Genomic DNA, 22,704 nt, shown 5'->3' on the forward strand with positions numbered 1-22,704 from the left:
GCGGTGGTAGTAGTTGTTGTAGCAGCAGCAATGGTGGTCGTGGTGGCGGCGGTGGTAGGAGCAGTAAACACATATGCATCTAACCAGAGACACATCGCCCAAACAGATCATATAACTCCAAGGCTGCAGGAGATGAATGTTGGATCTCCACGGCTTGACACAGGCAGCGTCGGGAAGGAATATCGCCCCTGCCGACATCTCTAGCGTCATCCAACAAGCCAGTGCCAATTTCTATCCTCTGCCTCTCCAGGTGGTGGAAGCATACACTCACCCTTACCAGGCGATCGATAAGAGCTGTGTTCGGGCCTATCAAGGAAGGAACACCACTAGATCACGTTGATCAGGATAATTAAGCAACGACATTGAGCGGTGGCACATCCAGGATACACATGAGGCCACGCGGTCGGCAATTTACAATCTCGGAGATGAATATTCCACCAATGCTAAAGATTAGATAAAGGCACAGTTATAACATCATTGGTAGGATTTGATCCGTGTAAGAAATGTCTCAATAGAAATTGGACATTATTCATTTAAGATGTACCCTCAAAAAATCAATATATTTCTCGAGTGATGAAATTACATAATCATGGGTGTCCGACTGGATGTAAGGAGTAGAATGAGGGCACTTCTAGTGCAATGCTTATTTAAGTTGTGCTATATCGTGTTTGTTGCTAACGTATCAAGCCATTGGTGGCATGGTGTTTCTCGAAGAATTTGGAATTTGATGATTCCTGCAAGGCCAACGTGACTTGATGTGTCCTAGTGACCTACTCTTGTACATCTGCCCGTGGGTAGTGATTATATTAGATTCTATGGATTATTAATGTACCGTTAAACTACAAACAGCCGTTGCCCTTTCAACAGAGACGTACGCTATGGTTCCACAAAGGTGTTGAAGCATTTGTTCTTCATGGGGAGACCTCTCAAACCCATTATATACTACTTTCCGCATTTTGTGAAGAATATTGTCAATAAATCTTTGAAAACAATCTTTATCTTTGCAGAGCTTTGTTCTAAACGGCGGTTGAGCAGGAGACGCTCAAAGTTTCGCAAACACCTTACTTTTTGATAATGAATCGTATAGATGTGTGTCTGGTGGAGTCTGAATTCTACAAGACCCCTGCTTTATGTAATATCAGTTCTGATTATTGTGACACTTGTGTCACATTTGTTTGTTTGCGTCAGAAGAAATACAGTAAGATACTTCACAATTAAAAAAAATTCATAAATCACAACTCATCTCTCCCAACATTCATTTCTGTAAATACGGTGGTGCGCATGTGTGTCTTTTCTCAGTATGTAAACACAAACTGGATAACAAAACTGTATACGTCCATGCATACGTCAACTCACACGTGACGTGACTACCAGGAAGCATATGCCCCTTCTCATGGCGGTATGCTAATACACGCTCTCGTATACACAACGACAATCCCCTGAGGGAAGCTCGACAAGATCGCTAAGAATGGGATAATCCTTCTTCATATTTCACAGACACGCAACAGACACGTAACAGACACATTCCAAACAAGAATCAGGCAATGGCCAACTGTCGAAGCCAGGGTATTTCATTCGTTATTCTAACCAACCATTTTCCAAGGTCAAGGGACTTTTTGGTCAACTATTGTCCCAAATGCAGCCTTTTTGGACGTAAGCGCTTTTCCAATTAGTTGTCTACAGACAATTCAATAAAGACAATACGATAGTGAACGATATGCAAATTAACCCTGAGCAATAGAACCCGGATGTAACGGAAAGGTCAGAGGAGGTCACAGTCTCGAGCGCACAAGGGAACGGTGTATATTTGGTACCGAACCAGTTCAGACGAGGAAAACGATAAAAGATTGTCTTGCACGAAGGCATTGTATTTGAATCAATCAGTGTTGTGTGTATGGCACTGGTACGTTCACTCGGCATTGTACCAGCCATAAAGAGTCTCACTGTACCATGAGTTGGTGCCAGTTATGTTCCCGTTCTGTTAGTTCGTGACGGATTCCACTTGGCTTGTGATTGCCTTGCCTTTTATATTCAGACAAAAACCTATTTCATTTATCAGGGAGATTGCTTCAATTTCGACGTGTGTCCAACGGCCACTCCACTGGAATCATTATTTTGCTACTGGATACTGAACCGTCGCTTAGATGTGTACAAGGGTTGGAAATCATTGTTCTCTTAATTCAATGTAACTGTAACAATTGTTTGCGGAATTGAATCTGTAATACGGGATGAAGTATATTTGTAGGGGCTTAGCCGCTGCAATTGCTCTAAAAAAACGCGGATGCATCTCAGCAAGAAAAGAAAGACCACATCGATAAATACCCACACAAATATTTAATAATCATTAATGTGATTATTAGAGTTTGTTATCATGTAACACGTCATACCTCTGTTTTTGATCTTTTCTTATAGATGTTGGAGTATGTAACCCTATATCTTACATTTCAATAATTTATTTTTTTTTAAAATGGTCAATGTTAGTATAATTGTTGAACTCAAATATGTTGGATTGATGGTGCATAGTATAGATAGTTGTTAGGGAAGTAGTTGTTCTGTACATGTAGTGCTTATTCAAGGAAAATCGACAATAGGGTAGCCTTGTTGTAGACGTGGTCGCTCGTCAGAATCTCATTCGATTCCCTACATGGGTACAATGTGTGAAACCCAAGTGTTGTGTACAGGACTCGACATTACTGCAATATGGTTAAAATCACTCACTCACAAGCACACTCATAATATAAAATGACCCTTCCACTGACATCATATACAGATACAGGCCCTTTTACTTGCAACAAAACACACACATTTAGTTACATAATTTACAACTTCTTTAATATTTGCTCATTATTATTGAATAATAAAAAAGTTGTAAATCCATATCCTTTTTAGTTATGTTACCTTCCAAGCATCTGACAAATTCAGTTAGTTATGAACATGATTCATTGCTGCAAAGTTCGTCAGGTATATAAAACATATATTAACTTGACGTAAAACACAATATATATAGTTTGAATGTGCGACTGGAACAGCAAGCTTTTTGGCCAGTAAAACTGATTATTTTGCACGTGCTTCATTAAAACATGAGGCTTACCTTAAAACATGAAATTAAAACGACTAATCACACAAAATAAAAAAGCAGTTAACTTTGTAAATGTTCTTTTTAAAGAGAAGGAAACTAAACAAAAAGGTCTATTTGTAAGTGTTCCGCAAGAACATCAAGTTAATCCCGATATAAACAAATTGCTTTGTAAGTGTTCTGCTGGAAGCGAATCGCTGCATTATCATCTGACACGTGGGCGACAACTCAACGCTATCAATACGTGACAGGTATTTTTGCATCTATGCCTAAATGAGACACATCTGCCAACAGTGTAGCTGTACAATACCGTGTCATACGCTGAAACTGACGTCACACTTCCACAGTCGACGTATCTTGTTAATTTCGTTTGTATATTTGCCTGCACTCTAAATGCTCTACTCAATAACCGTATAAGGCGTCGGGGAAGAGCTCTGACGTATGTGTGACCTTAATTGCAAAATCGTAATACCCAAATATGGTTTTAATACTACAGCGATTGACGGAATGAATGTTACGTCAGTTTTAACCTTATATAGACATAATACTATCATCGGTTTGCGTCATATGCATGTTCAACCACACACGTGTCTATGACATCTTTTACACTGTCAAACGATGATGGACAATGTAACTGAATTATTGAATGAACAATATTATCGATGTCACTCCACGTGATACGAATTATTACACCATAAATTCTCATTGACGTAGTGACCATCGGTCGATCTCAGATAAAAGTATCAAATAATATTTTCATTGTCTGACAGCACTTTTCTCTAATCCACTTGAAGTAATTCATCGGAAGCAAAATCAATTTGCTTCAATAACTGAACCAATTTGATATGTTAATGCAACTGAACAATTGAACAGCTAGAGTATTGCTGTTGTTCTGTACCTTGAAACAACAATATGTTTGTTTTCAAGTAAAAGGTATTGAACAAACACACACAAATGACTACATAAAATTACGAATAAAATACATTTTATCGATATTTCTGGAATTAGATTTGATAAAGTGCGTCTGTGATAAAACTGAATACGTCATCGTGGCAAGGGGTTGTAATCATTGCTGCCGACATTGGTTCAAGTATCGGTTCAGTATTACGTTACACGTGTTAATGCAACGTCATTGTTAACGTTAACAAACACATAACGTCTGTTTCTTCTGCTGGATTGGGTTTCCTTGTCGTCAGGTTCCGGTTCAATATTCATATATTCCAGACCAAACCTGTCGTTGGCTCTGAAAACATTTTACCCTTGAATTCATTAGCTCGAGCGCTCTATATGTCATGTTCACCCTAACTTGCTGAAAACCAGATTTTTCTATCACAAGTCATTACCAAAGTGTATTTACGTCGACACAGAGAGGCTTCAGTCAATATAATTTTGCTATAGGACGTGTGATATATGATTTATGACATGAACTAATATTTAGTTCTTCAGAATTCGTGTATTATCATAGCGCATTATTCTGAAGTGGGCCTATCATCGCCGAAGAATGATAAAATCCATTCAAAGGCTGTTTTTGGCGTGATTATTTAATTTTGTCCCAAATCGATTGAACCCTTGACTTGCCTGAAGGCTATCCAATAAATTGAATGTTGAACCATTTTAATGAAGCCGATAGAAATCTGCTACAAATACTGTTATCGGTTATAAACACTCAGGCTTATAGTTCTTCCAAAATCGATGCCATTAAGAAGACTAGGATTAGCATTACTGTATATGCGTTTGAGCATAAACTACAACCTTAACGCAGCATCCCATTGAAGGGGGGATGATGTTGTCAGTTTGATGGTACCTACAACATGGCTTTGTGGATTGACACGTAAATCAGCGTTGTGTGGACATACTGGATGCTACATTTAAGGGATGCATTATTGAGTGGTTACAAGTGTTACGTAATAATAAATATTTTAGAACTGATTCAGTCATTTACATATATAATCACCGGTCATGTTTTATACATTCATGTCTGGAGTGCGGTGGGGTAGCTTACTGGTTAAAGCGTTCGCTCGTCACGCCGAAAAACAGGGTTCGATTCCCACATGGGTACAATATGTGAAGCCCATTTCTGGTGTCCCGCGCCGTAATATTGTTGGAATATTGCTAAATTCGGCGTAAAACTAGACTCACTCACTCACTCGTGTCGCCATTTCAATCTTTGACTATGTCACCTTAAGGTACCGGTGCCAATCTTGTTTAGATGTCTCTAGTTTCAGGACAAATAGTCCAAAGGTCAACCTGATTTTACTAATGTAGATATCTATCGCTGCTCCACCTTTATCATGAATGCTATATGTAATTTCGATGAACTATTCTGATATCTTTAGTACAAGAATTGAATGCAATTTGTAGTAAATGCTACATACATCACACGATCTTGTCCAACTCCAACACCAAACTTGCAGTTGACATGCAATTGACTTTGTGTCGATGGCAGTGAGCGGGCGGAGCGGAGATTAATCACTCTCGTGTTTAGAGTTGTAAATCACACAGTCCATGCTACCCCCAGTCCCATTAAGCAGTTGCTCGTTAATCACTGGACATCTCCACAGTATCGCCGAATCTTGCCGAGTATTCCAGTTCGGTTCACTCACAGTTAACTTAATATAACGTGTGCATTGAGAAATGGATACAGCCGATAGTAACTGATGTTGAACTTCCAAAGGTCATTTATGATTACGTTTAAATATGTTCCATGTTTTGATGGAAACAATGGGTTTACTATTTGGATGTCAAGTCATGATGAAGAAGATCACATTTCCACGACATTACATGTATATCCTGTGTCATCAAAACACGAAATATTTGGTAAGTATCCATGCTGTTAATTACACACTATTCCATGCAACCTCTTCGCCTTAACGTTCCAAGATCCTTTCTTCAGTTGGTCCAGATACACTACTGTGCGAAAGTAAGTACTCCATTAAAGGTTAAAGAGTTCACATGTCCTGCACATCTTACACACCTTCAGATGACATCAGTATGTTTGAAGAGCATCTGTATGTATTATTGTGTTGCTATTTTGTGTATTTTAGGGACATCACAAGCAATATATGACCTCATATGACCTAAATAAGCATACCCTTCTTCAAACTACAAACATACTGTTCTAGGAGAAATGACAATAATGAACGATGTTTGAAATACATTTCAGGATATATACACTGTCAGATCGTTGGCAATGAAGAACTTTCAGGCGTTATATGATGATTAAGTTAGTATGTTACATTACGTCGCCACGCCATTAACAAAAGAGCCTGATGATAATCAGAAAACAATAAAGAATTCACTTGCAGAATGACCCCAATGAAAGTCTTTTGTTTATCTGGTTAACGTGTGATACATGATATAGTATGCCATGTCCATTCATGGGACATGTTCACCCTCTTCTGCCTGGTTTAGACAGTGTTATACATCACTGCAATATTTTATCAGGAGGTGATCTTCCTGAAAGGTCACGGGGACTAACAAGATCCATCGGTTCTAACAGTTATGTGCCATTCATGTGTTTCTTCACAATCCCATACAATAGAGGACTGTGGTCTTAAAGTATTTGCTAACGGCTGACTGTATGAGGTGTTAGTGTCGGCTTCTATCCACGAAATACTGAGAACCTCTACATCGTCATCGGTGCTGGTCACATCTTCGATCCCATCAGTTGCAGCTCGTAACACGTGTATACCTACAGTCGACTGCGCAATCCTAATCATACAATGGACAGCCAGCAAGCAGATATCCTTGTCTTACACCATTATGTGGTGGCTGCACGTCGTAATGCACACGAATGGTTTAAACAAACTACATACGTTTCCTTTATAACTGAATTCCCCAATCTGAATACCGCATGTCCATCGAGGCTATCTTATAACACCACCCTGGACCACATGTCGAACACCTTCTTGGAATGTATTCCCGCACATGATAGCCAAGTCATGTACAATACATATTAGAAATGTTTATACTCGCACCTTTCGGCACTTTATTCTCCGCTTATCGATTCGGGAAAATATGGGTCAGCTCCTCCATCACGTTATAAGTTCCTTTTGCGTCATAAGGAACCTTGCTTCAAGCCCTCATCGTTCATCATGTTGTATTTGTCTCAATGTATACTGTAATTGCACTGTATAAATTTGACAGGCTCATGGCAAACATATCTAAAACTAAGCTTGAAATAATTTCGCACAATAGGTGTGAGTATGGCTAAATGTCGTGTTTTAGCAATGTTCCGTAAATATCATGACGACAATAACAAAAACTGGGTTTACTCATAGATGTGAGGAATCGAACTCCTTCGGCGTGATGAGCGAATGATTTAACCATTAGGCTACACAACCCCATCTTTGCAACATGGGAACAAACACATTTTTCATGGTGTCCTGTGCAACTTGAGTGTGTATTTATGTCAAGTTTGAACGTTAACTAGAGGTTTAACCCTTAAAAGCCCCTTGTTAGATGTGTTAAACTCGTAAATGTCGATCAGCTTAATAATTGACTCTTATATATGCCCCATAGATTCTACCAGTAAGTTGGGATACAAGAATATCTAACAAAAGCAAGAATATACTTTCAATCAGTGATATGGTGCATTGGAGCTTTTTCTATCATACCGCTAATAAAAAATATATATACTTATATTGGTAATGCTGTAATACGTATGACTATTTATGTGGCCCTCCATTACATAAACCACTTACATATCGCATGACCGTGTTTCTCTAACTATGTGTTCCAGTACTACATGGCACAGATGAATAATATTTTTTTAATTATTATTTTTATGTTTTTTCAGGGTGTTTGTGTTTGAATTGATTTCATTGATATAATATCAACACTACCTTGTGTTCACCTCACCGCCATGGAATAGCTGTACTCATGGTTATAGTAATCCTGAAGTGCCAGTTAATTTGCAAATATGATTTAATGACATTCTCGATAAAACCAGAATTATCCATTTTAATGTTGCAGAGTCCATTGTCCTACCTAACAGCGTGTAATCTCTTCTCCAGAGTCATTCCTTTCTATGCAATTTTCAATAGACGTTATTATCACCTATTGCTAAGATATCCATAATAACAAGCATCCAATAGTGCTGCACATTAATATTCGTTATCGTTATTAAACCACAGTTGGTCCCAGTGAGTGTTGTTTTAATGAAGACTCTGTGGTCATCAACTGTCAATCTTTATACACAGCAGCTGGGGCGAACACTTCATCAATGCCCTCTTCGACGCTCTAGTCATTGACGAAGATTCCCCAGTAACTTGGAGAGTCGGCAGGTCGTTCACCTTTACAATGGGAATGATCAAGGCTTCTGGAGGGATTCCCCTAGCAGTCTCGCGATATCTTTGAGCCGCATACATATCATGAATAAGATTTATATCTCAGATATTGTAGTACCGATTGGCATGGATTGTGTTTCCATGTTGGTTGATTAGTCCACAACGTTAGTAATGTGAGTAGTGGTCATTAGTAATGTTGCTGAGGCGTTCATTAAATGCAATGCTTTAGCATTAAAATATGATTTTCTCGCAGAAATTCTGCAAACCAGATGACGATGTTTGACTGATTCCGTCATCTGTAGCTTTTGATTGAACTTGAACAGGGCAGGACATGCTGACACAAAGTGTCATTGGCGATTTTCATTAATCTATTCTATAAATTTTCACCGCCATTTTTGTATTTACGCCTGGTGGAATCTCTGTCAGAGGACAATGAGACTGATTATTCTGTGATGCTGATGTTTCATTTTGATATTGACCATAGGAAACCGCATTGACTTGATGGAATACGTGAATGGTTAGCTGCAGGTGCAAACATTTAGTCGTGAATGGAGAAAGAATCAATAACGCCCTTAGTCTCATGTGTCAAAACGTATATCCCTATCATGCTAGGTGAAGACCTTTGTCTTGAACATGTGGTAATTCCACCAGCGCCGTTACCTCATTAGTTCCACCATTACATAAAAACAATCCATTTTTGTGTACATTACAACCAATCTCTGCCAGGTCGTGGCACTATGATCGAGAAAGCATTCTAGCATACGAGGCTAGTATTTCACATGTTCATTCACAGAAAATAAATCAGAATGATCACGTGATCGTTTGAAAAGATTCATCGCACTGACGGTGTTGAGGCTTTTGTTTCAGATACACCGGTCTGTCTGTGCGGAACGTTCGCAAGTCTCTGCATTAATGATTGATGTAAAGCAAATATTGTCAACCATCCTTTACCGCGGTGGTAACAAACACGAGCAGTGCATGCACTCGCTTCTCTCAACCACCCTCAACCATCTCACGATATTTGATAGAGTGATTACCGCTTCTCTAGAGCTCTCAGCAAAGCACGAATGGTCTAATTTTACGCCCAACTAGATAGATAAGAATCACAGGCTCTTGAGCAGTAGCGAAAGACCGAACAGTGGGTAATTGAATCCGAAAGAAACCGTTTAACATTTTCTCAGAGAAGGTGGTAACATTTTCATTCTTCTGGAGGCTGGTTTTAAAAACTGAAGCCTTAATGCGCGAGAAGATGTATGTTGAAGATGATGGATGGTGGTTTACAAGTCTTTATCTGTACTAAAGATGATGAATCGAGGGATGAGGGGATGTGCTGCGGTAGGAATTACTGCTGGCAGCGAGTCGAACTGACTGGCTCGGAGTTAAAGAGACGGGGATGTTACACCCAGACACCTTGAGATGGACAGAAGTAATAATGGAGCTAGAACTGGAGTTAGAACCTACCTTTTTCCTCACACTTCCTCCACAGTCCTGAGTAAACCTTCCGGTACATGGGGCTAGTTGAGTTAAATTCGGACTCCTTCTTCTTTTCTTCGGTGTAAAGCCAGTAATCTGTAGCAACGGCAATACACAGTAAGCCGAATGCCGCACATGCACAGATACTTGTCATGACTGTTAGTAGTCTCTTCTTAGAACAACAGTCCATCGTCTAAGCAGCGGTATCTCTAGACACACCTCAGATACCGGGGAAATACATATCCCTATATCCGTTCGAATTTGGCCACTTACGATCCACAGAAACAAATACATCTGTGTGTCTTGAAACAAAGGGGTAGGCTCTTACCTCTTGTTCGTATGAGAAATAGTACCACTCGATGAATCTCCCGAAGGGTTGGCTTCAGCGTGTTGTTCCCTGCCCTTGCATACACCGAGACGAGGAATTTGTCGTCAGCATAGTAACGGTGGTAGAATACCGGTGGCAGAGATAGTCAGACATCTAATAGACACGGCCCCAGCTCATGGCGAATACGACTGCAGACATCACGGCAAAGGAGAATGGAGGCTAACTATAAATCGACGTTCATTCCAGCTAAAGGCAAATCACTCTCTCCCCCGGTCGAACACTGGCAGCCCGTGTAATCCTAGCAGTAGCGATTGACGCCATACTCTGTTCGAGAAAAGATCGCTAACATCGGCTGTTTCGGCGTGAACACCATTACAAGTCGCTCCCAGCGGAAGGCATGGCCGGGCCTTATTGCATATGCACGCATGCGCGGGAATTAGCTTCAAAGTCCTCTGAGATTCGAAGTTTGTTGCAAGACCACCTCATTGTAACGTCCAAATTAGGCGCTCTCGACCTTCTAGTCGCGTAATGGGTGGGTAATTGTGCCATACACACTTTACCCAGCGCTGGGAGAAGGTTCTGTTGGGTTTAGAAATATGGGAATGTCGGAGAACGTTATAAACAATTATTGACAAACACATTAGGGACTTTTCTATGGTGAATGCCTTTCGTCGGATCTAACATTATTGTCATTTTTATAAACACGCGTGTTTCAGCCGCGTTGTTGGTGGAGGCAGAGCTGGTTGAGGTGTGACTTTTCATTACAGATGCTGACAATCAATAATGGTTTATCAGAGGCACAGGATTAATGCTGAAATTGACACCTCTGAAAGTACTCATTATTTTCAGCATCGTCATGAAATCGAAACTGTTACTTTTATCAATTACAATTTGTGGAAGGATTTACTGGATTTTGTGTTATTCGGAACTGGTTTTGTTCAAAGAAACAAAAACAAGATTTGATATGATGTTAATGAAAAACGTTTCGTTAAACATGAATCATGTTCATAGATATTATCAACCAGCAACTGATGCATGATCGTAACTAATTAATACCAACACTGAAAGTGTGGTTACCCTAATAAACGCTTACAAAATTATTGCAATAGTTTGATGCTGTCATACAGAAAATAACCTTAAAATATTAATTTGATTTATTATCAGCGAGAAAGTAGACGTGTTCTTTGACCAGAAACGCTACTCCCAATACGTGTCTCTATCTCCTATATGATGACACCATTTCTCTTCCATGCACGTGGTACTAAAAGTGACAAGCACACTGAAGAAATACTCTCGAGTCTACTTCTAGGTCCATTACGACCTTTAACATAATGCGCACGCATTATATGCGTGGGTAATGCGTTTCCAGCATGGTTGGTTTGTTTGCTGGGAAGGAAAAACTTGAATTACGATTTTCCCCGTCCTTGATTTCTGCTGTATAGCTCACGATTATGTAAATTGTTATTGCCTGAGAATTGGGAATGTCACGAATTAACCGTTAGAATTGTAGTCGACATGGACAGTTATCAACGTCAATGGATAGCGCAACGTGGGCAGCAACAACATCGTCAATTGCGTCAGTCGTGCTACGTGATAAGCTCGCCGCTACGTTAAATTGAATGAAAGGGTTTGTATGTAGTTGTGACTTGATCTACCTACACGTGATCAGAGCCTACATCAGACATGCTAGGTCAGGTTCTACTATCCTGAGATATTTAAAAGATGAAAAGGCTATATTTAATTTCATTTATAAAAAATACAGTAACTATTCGGCATTGAAGTAAAAATCCGGCTTTATATATATGGTACCAATATGCACTTGAAGAAGGGGACATGATTGTGGTTGTGTGATCAGCTGGTGACTACATGCCTGAGCGTCTGTCTGCTCTTTTGCAATGAAACCAAAACTATGTTTGGCAATCACGTTTGACGTGTATTTTAATATTGCGACTCCTGCTTTTTATGTTGGAACCAATACTTTTATATTTTGGATTGGCGGAATGGTTTAATGTCTGGACGTATCATATCATACTACGTGAAATGACGGTGCTTGTTCTTTCCGTGCCTGGGGCTCAGGATTGATAGGATAAACAATGAAGGGTCGGATAGGATATTCTACGTCTAAGTAGGGTGAACAACGAGGAGAGTTCTATGGATATACAACTTCTTTAATATAATCTGAGCGACGTTTCGGTGTAGCTACTAACACCGTTATCAAGCGAATGATGTACAATACTAGAGGCAAGGTATATATATACATAGTAAAGTTGAACAGTAAGTGATTGATGTTTGCACAATTAATGAGGTTGATGTACAAGGTTGGAGGATGTTTACACAAGAAGGCAATTGTTACACAAACAGAGTAAGCTATGGGGGATTATTGGGAGGAAGCCAGTGATATGACAGATTGCAGGAGATAGGCAGTGAGGATGTAAGATTGCTTGGTCATGAGTTGAGTCTCTTGATGTGAATGGCAGTGCTTTCTGATGTAGTGGGTGTGGTTCCTGGTGGTCTCTGTTCCATAGGATGTTGTGGCCGGTGTGAGTCAGAGATCTTGTCTGTCTTTAGGTACTTCTATACAGAACATCCTAAAAGCCAATGGCAGACCAACCCCCACAACTAAAGAAGACCATTCAGGCACAGTTTACCACTTAAAGTGTGACTGTGGAGACTCGTACATCGGTGAAACCTCAAGACCCCTCCCTGTAAGAATCAAAGAACCTCAGTCCTCTGTGAAGAAGAAAGACTCCAAATCCGCCATGTCTGACCACACCCAAGCTCATCCAGACCACAACATCCTATGGAACAGCACCAATGTACTCTCCAGTAATCACACCCACTACAAGATCAGAAAGCTACTAGAAGCCATTCACATCAAGAGACTCCAACCGGCCATGAACAGAGACCAAGGATATTACATCCCCACTGCCTACAACCAACTCATCACCAAGCAATCTTAATCCCATTATTCTCCTGTCTGTCATATCACTGGCTTCCTCCCAATAATCCCCCATAGCTTACTCTGTTTGTGTAATAATTGCCTTCTTGTGTAAACATCCTCCAACCTTGTACATCAACCTCATTAATTGTGCAAACATCAATCACTTACTGTTCAACTTTACTATATATATACACCTTGCCTGTAGTATTGTACATCATCTGCTTGATAACGGTGTTAGTAGCTACACCGAAACGTCGCTCAGATTATATTAAAGAAGTTGTATATCCATAGTAACTCTCCTCGTTGTTCATCACACCAACTTCTAAATGCCACTCAAACAAGTTGTCTAAGTAGGGTATCCACACATAAACATGCATACACGTCAGTATATAAGTGTACTTAAATTCGAGCGAGGCGATAGCCTTGTGGGTAAGGGACGGTGGGGTGGCCTAGTGGTTAAAGCGTCCGCCACTATTCCAACAATATCACGGGGGACACCAGAAATGGGCTTTACACATTGTACCCATGTAAGGAATCAAACCCGTGCCGTCTCGGCCTGAGAACGAACGCTTTAACCACTAGCTTACCCACCGCCCCTGTTACAAGGAGGCCCTTTTACAATTACAATAATAATACAAAAAAGTTCTGATGACAATATTATGTAATCGTTACAATACAAAATACATTGTTACAGGCCAAACAGCTATTCAGTCGTGGCATTTATTCGATAAACTTGATAACATTTGGATACGATCGTCATGTACCATTTGGGAAAGTATGCACTATCGTTAGAGGGGGGATGGAACTGCTGCAGCATTATTTGTGGCACAAACGTGACACGTTATGTTATTTTGATAAAACACGAAAAAACAAAATATACATGTCACCATGACAAGGAGATTCAGTTCGGCAAACGAGACAGGAATGATTCGTGTTGCAAAGGATCACGTACACTCGTGACCATATCTCACGTACGCTATATTGGTGAGGATATTCCAGGAATGTCACGATTTCTTCATCCAATATCGACATGGAAATGTAAATTGGTTATTACCAAAACAACATAAGATATATAAACATGTATCTGCCACCCGATTTCTAAACGCTGATATATATCACTCGGCCTGGCCAGCACACTGGGTGTCTAAACCTTCGTGACCTTTCCATGACACATCAATCAGCCAATGAGATGGAATCACTTCTCTGAGCGCGTCTCCCGGCCTACATGGAACACACGTGTGTTGAGCGAGGAAGCTCGTGCCATAGCCAAGACAAACTGTCAAGCAGAAAGTTAATAAACGCCATTAGAGCATTCACATCATATTTACGGGCGACCAATTGTCTCGAATGCTCTTGTGTGCCATGCTAATTGTACTAGAAATCGGTTTAAAACCGGCTGCTTCCTGACGCGCTACGTGCACCCAAATGCTTGACAGGGAAACATGACGATTCCTGGATCCAAGCGGTTGTGACGGAAATCGATTTTGCTGTTAAAAGGATCTGTATTAATAATTTTAAAGCATTCTTGATGATAATCTTAAAGCATGCTTGATTTCGGGGAAGATCGTCTGGCAGATAACACACACGCATATGTCTTCATGTTAAAAACAACACATAACGTTAACATCTCGATGTCATAACGTGACAGGTTTATATGATAAATAGTTCACATATTAATGTCTGAAGATGCGGTTTACTGTACTGCCGCATGCAATATGGAGATAAATTATAACCTTTTTCGTTTTGCGATTATTATTGGCTATTTGCAGCCGGACGTTCTCGACAACAAAAGGTGTTAAATATCACACGATTTTCGCAATGAATACAAAGTATTTATTGATTCTTTTGAACATTCAAAGCTTCATTTGAAACCGACAACCTAAGAAATAACTCAAACAGAAAACGTACAATTTATCGGTACATTGCTGTAGTATTTCAAAGCCTTGTCAGCTTTGTCGTCACTTTGACAAATAGTACGTATATATTCTGTCATAAAATGAGTCACAACATGGCATGTATGTCAACATTTTGAATTGACAATGAACATGTAAGGATGAAGGAGTAATGATATATCCTTGTGTTCCTCATAATAAAGAAGTTGACAAAAAACTCTCTTCCCTATATGTATCACTTCTATATGCAATTCAAAGAAATGATTACATATATATAATGAAAATGAAAGATACGTTCCGTATAAAATCGTTTAGTCAGTATATCGAACTGCTGCACAACAAACTATTCTTATTTACTAAGGTTAAAAATACCTATATTTACATTCTGAGAGTATACAGCTTATCCAAGACAAGAATGGCTGTAGATTCTGATCAGATAACAAGGTGCATCAACATCAGTGTAGTATGTGACGTCATATCTTGTTATCATGACGTCATTTCCACCAACGTAATTTCCACCGTGTTACATCAGAATTTGTGTCATACTATAAAAAAGACCCACAACAGTGGACTCTTTCATAACGAACTATTACGACATACAAATTCTGATGTCACAAGGTGGAAATTACGTTGGTGTAAATGATGTCATGACCACAGCATATGACGTGATATGTACATGCAAAAGAAAAATTCGTCATGAATGAAACACATTTGTCCTGAATGTTAGCAATTTCATTTCGAGGAAAATTCAGGAATCAGGTTTGTAAAAGAATATTTCATGGGATCACGTTACAACATACGTATTCCTATGGGTTGTTATGAAGTTACATTACCTAGTTTCACAAAGAGACCGAGAACTCCACACAGTTGAACAGCCAGTGCGAAATATCAAGATATCAGATCAGTAAATTATTTAATGCTCAAAGAGAACCCATGAATATATACGGCATGATAAAAGGATTTCTTGAAGTTTGGAATAGTATAGGTATTGGTGGAAATGTTTAGCTTTAGGCCGCACTCAGCAAACATTCCGGCCACATGGCGGCGATATGTAAATAATCGAGTTGGGACCAGACAACCCAGTGATCAACAGCATGAGCATCGATCTACGCAGTTGGGATACGATGACATGTGTCAGCCAAGTCAGCGAGCCTGACCATACGATCCCGTTAGTGACCTCTCATGACAAGCATAGATTACTGAAGATTAATTCTTACCCGGATGTTCACGGGTTCACACCATTTGGAATAATATGGGCGGTTTATTATTTTTGCAGCCCTTATTTCAAACGCTATAAATATGACATTTCCATTAAATTTCGAAATGCAGAAATTATTAGGAAATTGTACGAGATAAGAGACGTATGAGATAAGATTGGCACCTATACGTTTGGTATAATCAGAGCAACACAAGCCTAATCAATTTGTATTTGTTTCATGACCATGTATAGGCATCAATGCTCAATCACACCATGTGAACTCTTTTGAAAATATAAGGACATTTAACTAATTCATCTCAGCAGGTGTTCTGTCTCCTTGTGGCGTCTCAACGAATCCACAGCTTGTTACTTTGGTCAAATGATGCTAAGTACGTCTAAGTATATTTTATTGGTGGTGGACAAGGGGAATGTTTAATGTAAGATTATTTGTAACTTTGTCACAGTGGTCTATTTCATACAGAACTATTACGACAGAAACGTTGTGGGGTAAACACGTAAACAAAAAGGTGACTAACTTTATGGGCAACACAATTATATTCCTGCACAATAGTTACATAATAGTTTGCATTTACTATAACGTTTATAAAACTATCTCATAGGTTTCCAGATCGGGTGATCAGGCTCGCTGACTTGTTTTATGCAACATGGTTACTTAATGATAAACTGACATAAACAAAGGAAAGCAGCTGAACAAAACAGCTGTTCATTAAAAGCTTCAGTACCTTACACCACCATTAATCCCTCTGGTTCCAGCTTGGATCGTAGACAACCCGTATTAGGTACCCCATAATGACTGTCAATAGCAAGGTCTGGTTTGAACATAACTTTTCAATAAACCTCAACATTGTATAGTAGGGTCTCTTCCTCGTTTATGCATCATTACATGAAGTTAAACTAATTGAACATAGATACATACATCCGGAGTGCAGTTCATTTCGCAAAAAATACCCAACGTATAATCATTAATTCTCACAGAGAATACCCAATTTCAAACACTCAAATTGTGAAAAAAATATAGACATTATTTCTGTCACATGTTGTTGCTGTTTTATTGAGGAAAGTGTCAAGAACGAAAATCAGAAATTGAAGCACTTAAGGGGAACTTGTAAAAATTCCATGCAACAAAACCCTACATGATCGTTGTAATATACGTGACTTTTCTTTATGATGACTGCATTACACAAAGTATAACTTTATGGTATACTGTTAATCGCAGGTCTTTACGCAAGAAGGAGACAAAAAGAATCAACACATGAGAGGCAATGTAATGAACTTCACTGACAATACAACCGCATTCTGTCAGAATTGAAAAATGATATCTTGTAATCTACGCTATCATTGGACGTAAAATCGTCCTCCAATAGACTTTATAGACTTTACAGACGGATTTCATGACAACTTACCATGTATGAAAGACATTATAGCCACTTGATCAGCAATAAATAAAATGTTCCTAACAGTTACCGGAACACGTTGTAGTTATGACGGTATTACTATCATTGCTTTGATGAGTAAATACAAAATTGAGGGGAAAGATATGTTGCAGTTTTCTCAAGAGATCGAAATATTACACATTTACTGTTAATATCAATATTTCTAAAAAAGCTATGTGGTATTAACCAAATTGATACAGGCTTCATGAAATACTTCTATCAGTCTTTTGAAATGATGACTACCGACACGCAAAATATATTCATCATTTCCAAATGCTTCTACCGAAGAAATTCTCTAGAGCAGAGCAATAGTTTTGAAATATTGTGAAACAATATCACTATAATGAAGTCAATTAACAGTCTTACCTGTTTCATAAAGGAATGTCCCGAATAAAGCTAAAGTTTCCCTTCCAAATTTGAATTTGAATAAAACCTTGGATCAAAGGCTGTACCATAACGAGGTTAATTACTTGTCAAAAACATCACCACAACAACCTGTCTACATGGTGCAACAAAGGAAATTTTGTTTGTCTACGTACCGGGCGAACACCCTTCCACTCCACGTTCTGGCGACCAACTCGCGTAATGGGAGATTAACTGAGCATTCGGGGTTTGAATACAGGTTACAATGTACACAATGTACAATAACATTAAAGTGTGCCCAACATATTTCAAACATATACAACTCAAGAGATATGTTGCAATAAACATTCCCAATGCCGTTTCATCATGTTTGGACATATGTGTACATATGTGAACCGATTATGTGTAAATAATCATTTGCTCACTTTCAAACCCTAATGAAACAGTTAAGATATGGTTGTGTATTTCCTGTATAAAAGTCAAACATAAAATGCCTTCAGTCCGTTATGCATGAGTACATGTAAATACTTTATGTTATAACGACACATACCAAACATTTGGCAAATAAAGACATATTTGCACATGCCAATATCATTTTCCACAGGAAGTCGCCTATGGGCATAACATCCAACAATTTTAAACTACGTTTCCAACATGATGGAATACATGGAAATGCACTATTTCATGTAGTGACACCTGTTTGATATTCGTGTCATTATTGATAATATATAAACATTAAAAGACTGGTGCTCTCTTCTATGTACTTCACAAAATGTAATACTCTATATCCAGACCAGGAGGTGGGACAATACAATGCAGATACAATTTGAACGTAATATTACTGTATTCACATTTTAAAGTTTCAGGTTTGTTGTTTCATTTTTTAAAACAGTGTAATGGTGAAACTGTGTAACTCTCTAGTTATGGGAAGAAATCGTTTGCATATGCTGCAGCCACTGCCTGGAACAATCTTCCCCCTTGATGTTCGCCAGTGTCAAACCTGTCCTGCCTTCAAAACAGCTATAAAAACCCATCTTTTCCGCCAAGCTTTCTTCTGATCAAATCTCACTGCGCTTTGAGCATAATATCCAAGTATGGAAAAGCGCAATACAAATCTACTATTATTATTATTATTATCATAACGTAACACTAGCGTAGCGGCATGAGACGTTACGTCAGCAAAATGTTGTCTATATTACGTTTAGGACATTTGAATTACGAGAAAACGTCCAAACGCCCAAATCGCTGGATTCATTGTCACAGTTATGGGGAGTTACACGGATAAAAGTGTTATGGTTTTTGCAATATACTTCCCAATTTCAGTATTTTTTGTATGGGCACATAGTAGTTCTTAGCATTTAGTTAAACACGTTTTATAAAAATCGATGTCATGCAAGTGAGAGCAAAATAGGTTAAAGAATCAGCGCATTTTGTTTAACATGTTTAAACAAGAGTAACTCCTTGACCTTGGCTGATTGTCTCAGCTGTGGGACATAGAGACCAATGTTAGAAACAAACAGTACAGCCATTACCGTGTGCTACCTACATGTAAATACTTAGTTCGTCTCGGATGTTGGACGAATTTTCCGTTTCATTAATTTAAGCCATTCTTGGCAATTTGAACATGAGAGAGAAAAACAGAAACTTACCTGTGTAAGAAGAAGTTTACTTGTCAGATATTTCAACATTTCTGAAACTTTTCCAACCATTTTTCACAAATCTTCTCATTAGTGTCAGTTTTGACATTTCCAGTGATCTAACAAGATATGTTAACATACCCCGTCTTTTGGAAAGTGGAAGTCACTGGTTTAAACTTGAGGGCCCTAATCACTCCAATCCCAATACATACTCCCTCGTGACACAAAAGAAATGTTTTGAAAGTGAAACGGCCATAAAAACTAAACTGTCCCTGCAACAACAGCTAATGTCCTATTTAACAGCACAAATGTCCTGTCCAGCGCAGATCAATGTCCTGTCCATCAGCGAGTAATGTCATATCCACCAGCTACCTATATCATGCCCAACAACTTTCAATGTCCTATCTAACAGATAGTAATGTCCTTCCAGCAACTACTAATGTCCTGTCAAACAGCTAGATTAATGTCATATCAAACAGCTTGCAATGTCTTCTCCAACAGCAAGCTAAGTCCTGTCCCACAGCAAGCAATGTACTGTCCTGCAGCTACCACGGTCCCGTCAAACAGCCATTAATATCCCTTCGAACAGACCTCAATATAATAACATGTTCTGACAACTAGAACAGCATACCAGTATAACTGCAACATGACAAGAAACAAATGTGATGGAATCGTAACAGGCATAAACATTAAACAGGATACTTACCGACAATGACATAGTGGTAGTAAGAAACAGATATAATTGTGACAATATGTGAGTGGTTGCTTTGTTACAATCGGGTTGGCAGGAGCGAACGATGTCCTGTCCAACAGTGTTCTTTTAAACCTGTTTGGAGTCAAAATTGGGGCCGCAGAAAAAAATCTGGAACTTTTGTATTATCTGAAGCGATTTGAGGACGAGGACATTATCAAAGCCCAGCATGTTTACTTGTAGCAGAACGTTATAGTTTCCAAGCCACTGTTATGTCGAAAATGACATTGCCATGTAACAAGAACATAAGGATGCAGCGAAAATCACTGAACAGAAGATCAATGACTATATCTAACATTTGTGGTGATTATATCTAAAAATAATAATCTTACGCTCACTAGTCAAGCGACGCTTACTATTTTAGTGTTCAAAGTGTTTACTTGTCAGACATTTTGGCAACGTGACGTCACGTAATGGCTGATGGCATGTGATAAGAAGTCCCATTATCAAACGATGGGAGAATCTCCCGTAAGAGGGCGTCGCGGCAATCCTTTACCACGTCTCCTTACTAAAATGACCAGGACTGGTTTAATAAAACACCCTCTCCTGTTCTGAATTACAGAGTATCTGTCCCTCGTGAAATATGACTGTAAGCCCTTTGGCAAAGGCTTGGGACTTACGAGAACGAATCGCTCGAGAGAGATAATCCTTAATTCCTCATTGCTCGTTTATTATTTTCTTCCTTGGAACTGGCGTAGATGACCAATATTCTCTGCACTGTAACCCAGAACTGATAACACGATGCAACGAATCATAGGATCCAAATGAATCTATCGATTACGAAGCCTCTTAGCTAATAGTAAAAGATAAATGAAAAACAGATCAAGCATATAGACGCAAAGGTTTCTTTCTCTCCTTTGACGATATAATCAGCAGACAGTGGGGAAGGTTTTTCTTCTCAATAAGGGATTGTTACGTTAGCGTATTCCTGTATTGTCTGTTACGTTTTGAAAAACGTAAATGTAATAAAACATGTCATGATGGTGTTGGGAGCAAACAGCCATGCTACATTTTATTAATAATATTTGTGTAAACAATCCTTTAGTATGTCCGTTAGGCTGCGTTATTTGTAATATTACAATACTAACTTGGGGAATTAGTAGTAAGCTTGGAACTTGAGTGACTGTTCGTCTTGAGATTAAAGCAGTTGGCTCTATGATGAACCTCTGTTACGGGACACACACGCACACGCACACGCACACGCACACGCACACAGATTCTTCCATGTTTCCAGGTTTGATAGTATCTTCCCTCACTCGTTTCACCAAATCCGATACACCTGAGGTCTGCATGTACATCACATTGCTTTTACCTTAGACATCTAGCTGAAGACCGCCCCGTGGTGTAGTGGTTAGAACGTCCCCCCGGAGAGCGGAAGGTCGCGGGTTCGATGCCCGATCGCGTCATACCAAAAGACGTTAAAATATGGCACTTGTTGGTCCCTGCCTGGCGCTCGGCATTAAGGGGTACAACAAGTACTGGTCGGCTCGGAGTCAGTATAATGTGTCTGAGTGGGGTATTCATGCTACACTGCGGCATGATATCTCAGTGGGCTAGCACTATAAAACCAGCTTAAGTCTGGGCTAGTACAAGCAGCCGCACATACACATACACTCGCATGCACGTCGTCATATGAGCGAAACATTCTGAAGTACGACGTTAAACCCCAATTCACCTCACCTCCAGCTGAAATGCAATGACATGTTTGAAATTTAGGATAAACAAATTACACTTTCTTCCCTATGAATCAATATCAGGAATATCGTTGTTCGCGAAAAGGTGAACATATCCTTCCTCACTGGTGACATACGTCACAAACGAATGCCAAGGCAAGTCAATAATCTTTAAGGCATGTGTAGTGAATAAGAAACTACGTAATGTTGATCACAGATGCGTCAGATATCAACATGTCCTCAACATGACCACTATCATAAAAACATACTAATTATATGAATACTATAGCCCTGAACCAAGTACTAATTTGTAAGAATCGTGTGTACCCTTTCGAAACCTTTTCGTTTGAAGGGCGTTCTCACTGGCATGTACACACACACAATGATTAATGTATTAACCGAATATTCTATTGCTAAACGTTCACGTGGTCACTTTCAAACAGACACATACAGGTCAGTTTGTCAAGCTTTCGTCAGTTTTCGGATCCAAGCTTAACCCTACTGCAAAGAACACCTGTAATCAACACGATCAAACACGGTATACCTGTCCAACCACCCACACACTCATTATTCATCCCACTCATTTCAACCATTTAAGGCCCCAAATTGGAAGTGGTCGAAGACTCACTC

General features: G+C 39.3%; 1 protein-coding gene across 2 annotated transcripts in view; it reads right to left on the reverse strand.

The window, feature by feature from the left end:
- The window catches only part of LOC124291711 (voltage-dependent calcium channel gamma-7 subunit-like), a 62,525-nt gene extending 51,960 nt beyond the window's left edge, over positions 1-10,565 (reverse strand). For both annotated transcript variants that reach the window (XM_046728778.1, XM_046728777.1), the window contains exon 1: positions 9,826-10,565. In XM_046728778.1, coding sequence (XP_046584734.1) covers positions 9,826-10,027 — 202 coding nt within the window. In that variant the 5' untranslated portion in view covers positions 10,028-10,565. The remainder of the gene's footprint in view (positions 1-9,825) is intronic.
- Positions 10,566-22,704: the final 12,139 nt, after the last annotated feature.

This window comes from Haliotis rubra, unplaced genomic scaffold (genome assembly GCF_003918875.1).
Source record: "Haliotis rubra isolate DU_JTF1 unplaced genomic scaffold, ASM391887v1 Scf5, whole genome shotgun sequence".
Taxonomy (NCBI): Eukaryota; Metazoa; Mollusca; class Gastropoda; order Lepetellida; family Haliotidae; genus Haliotis; species Haliotis rubra.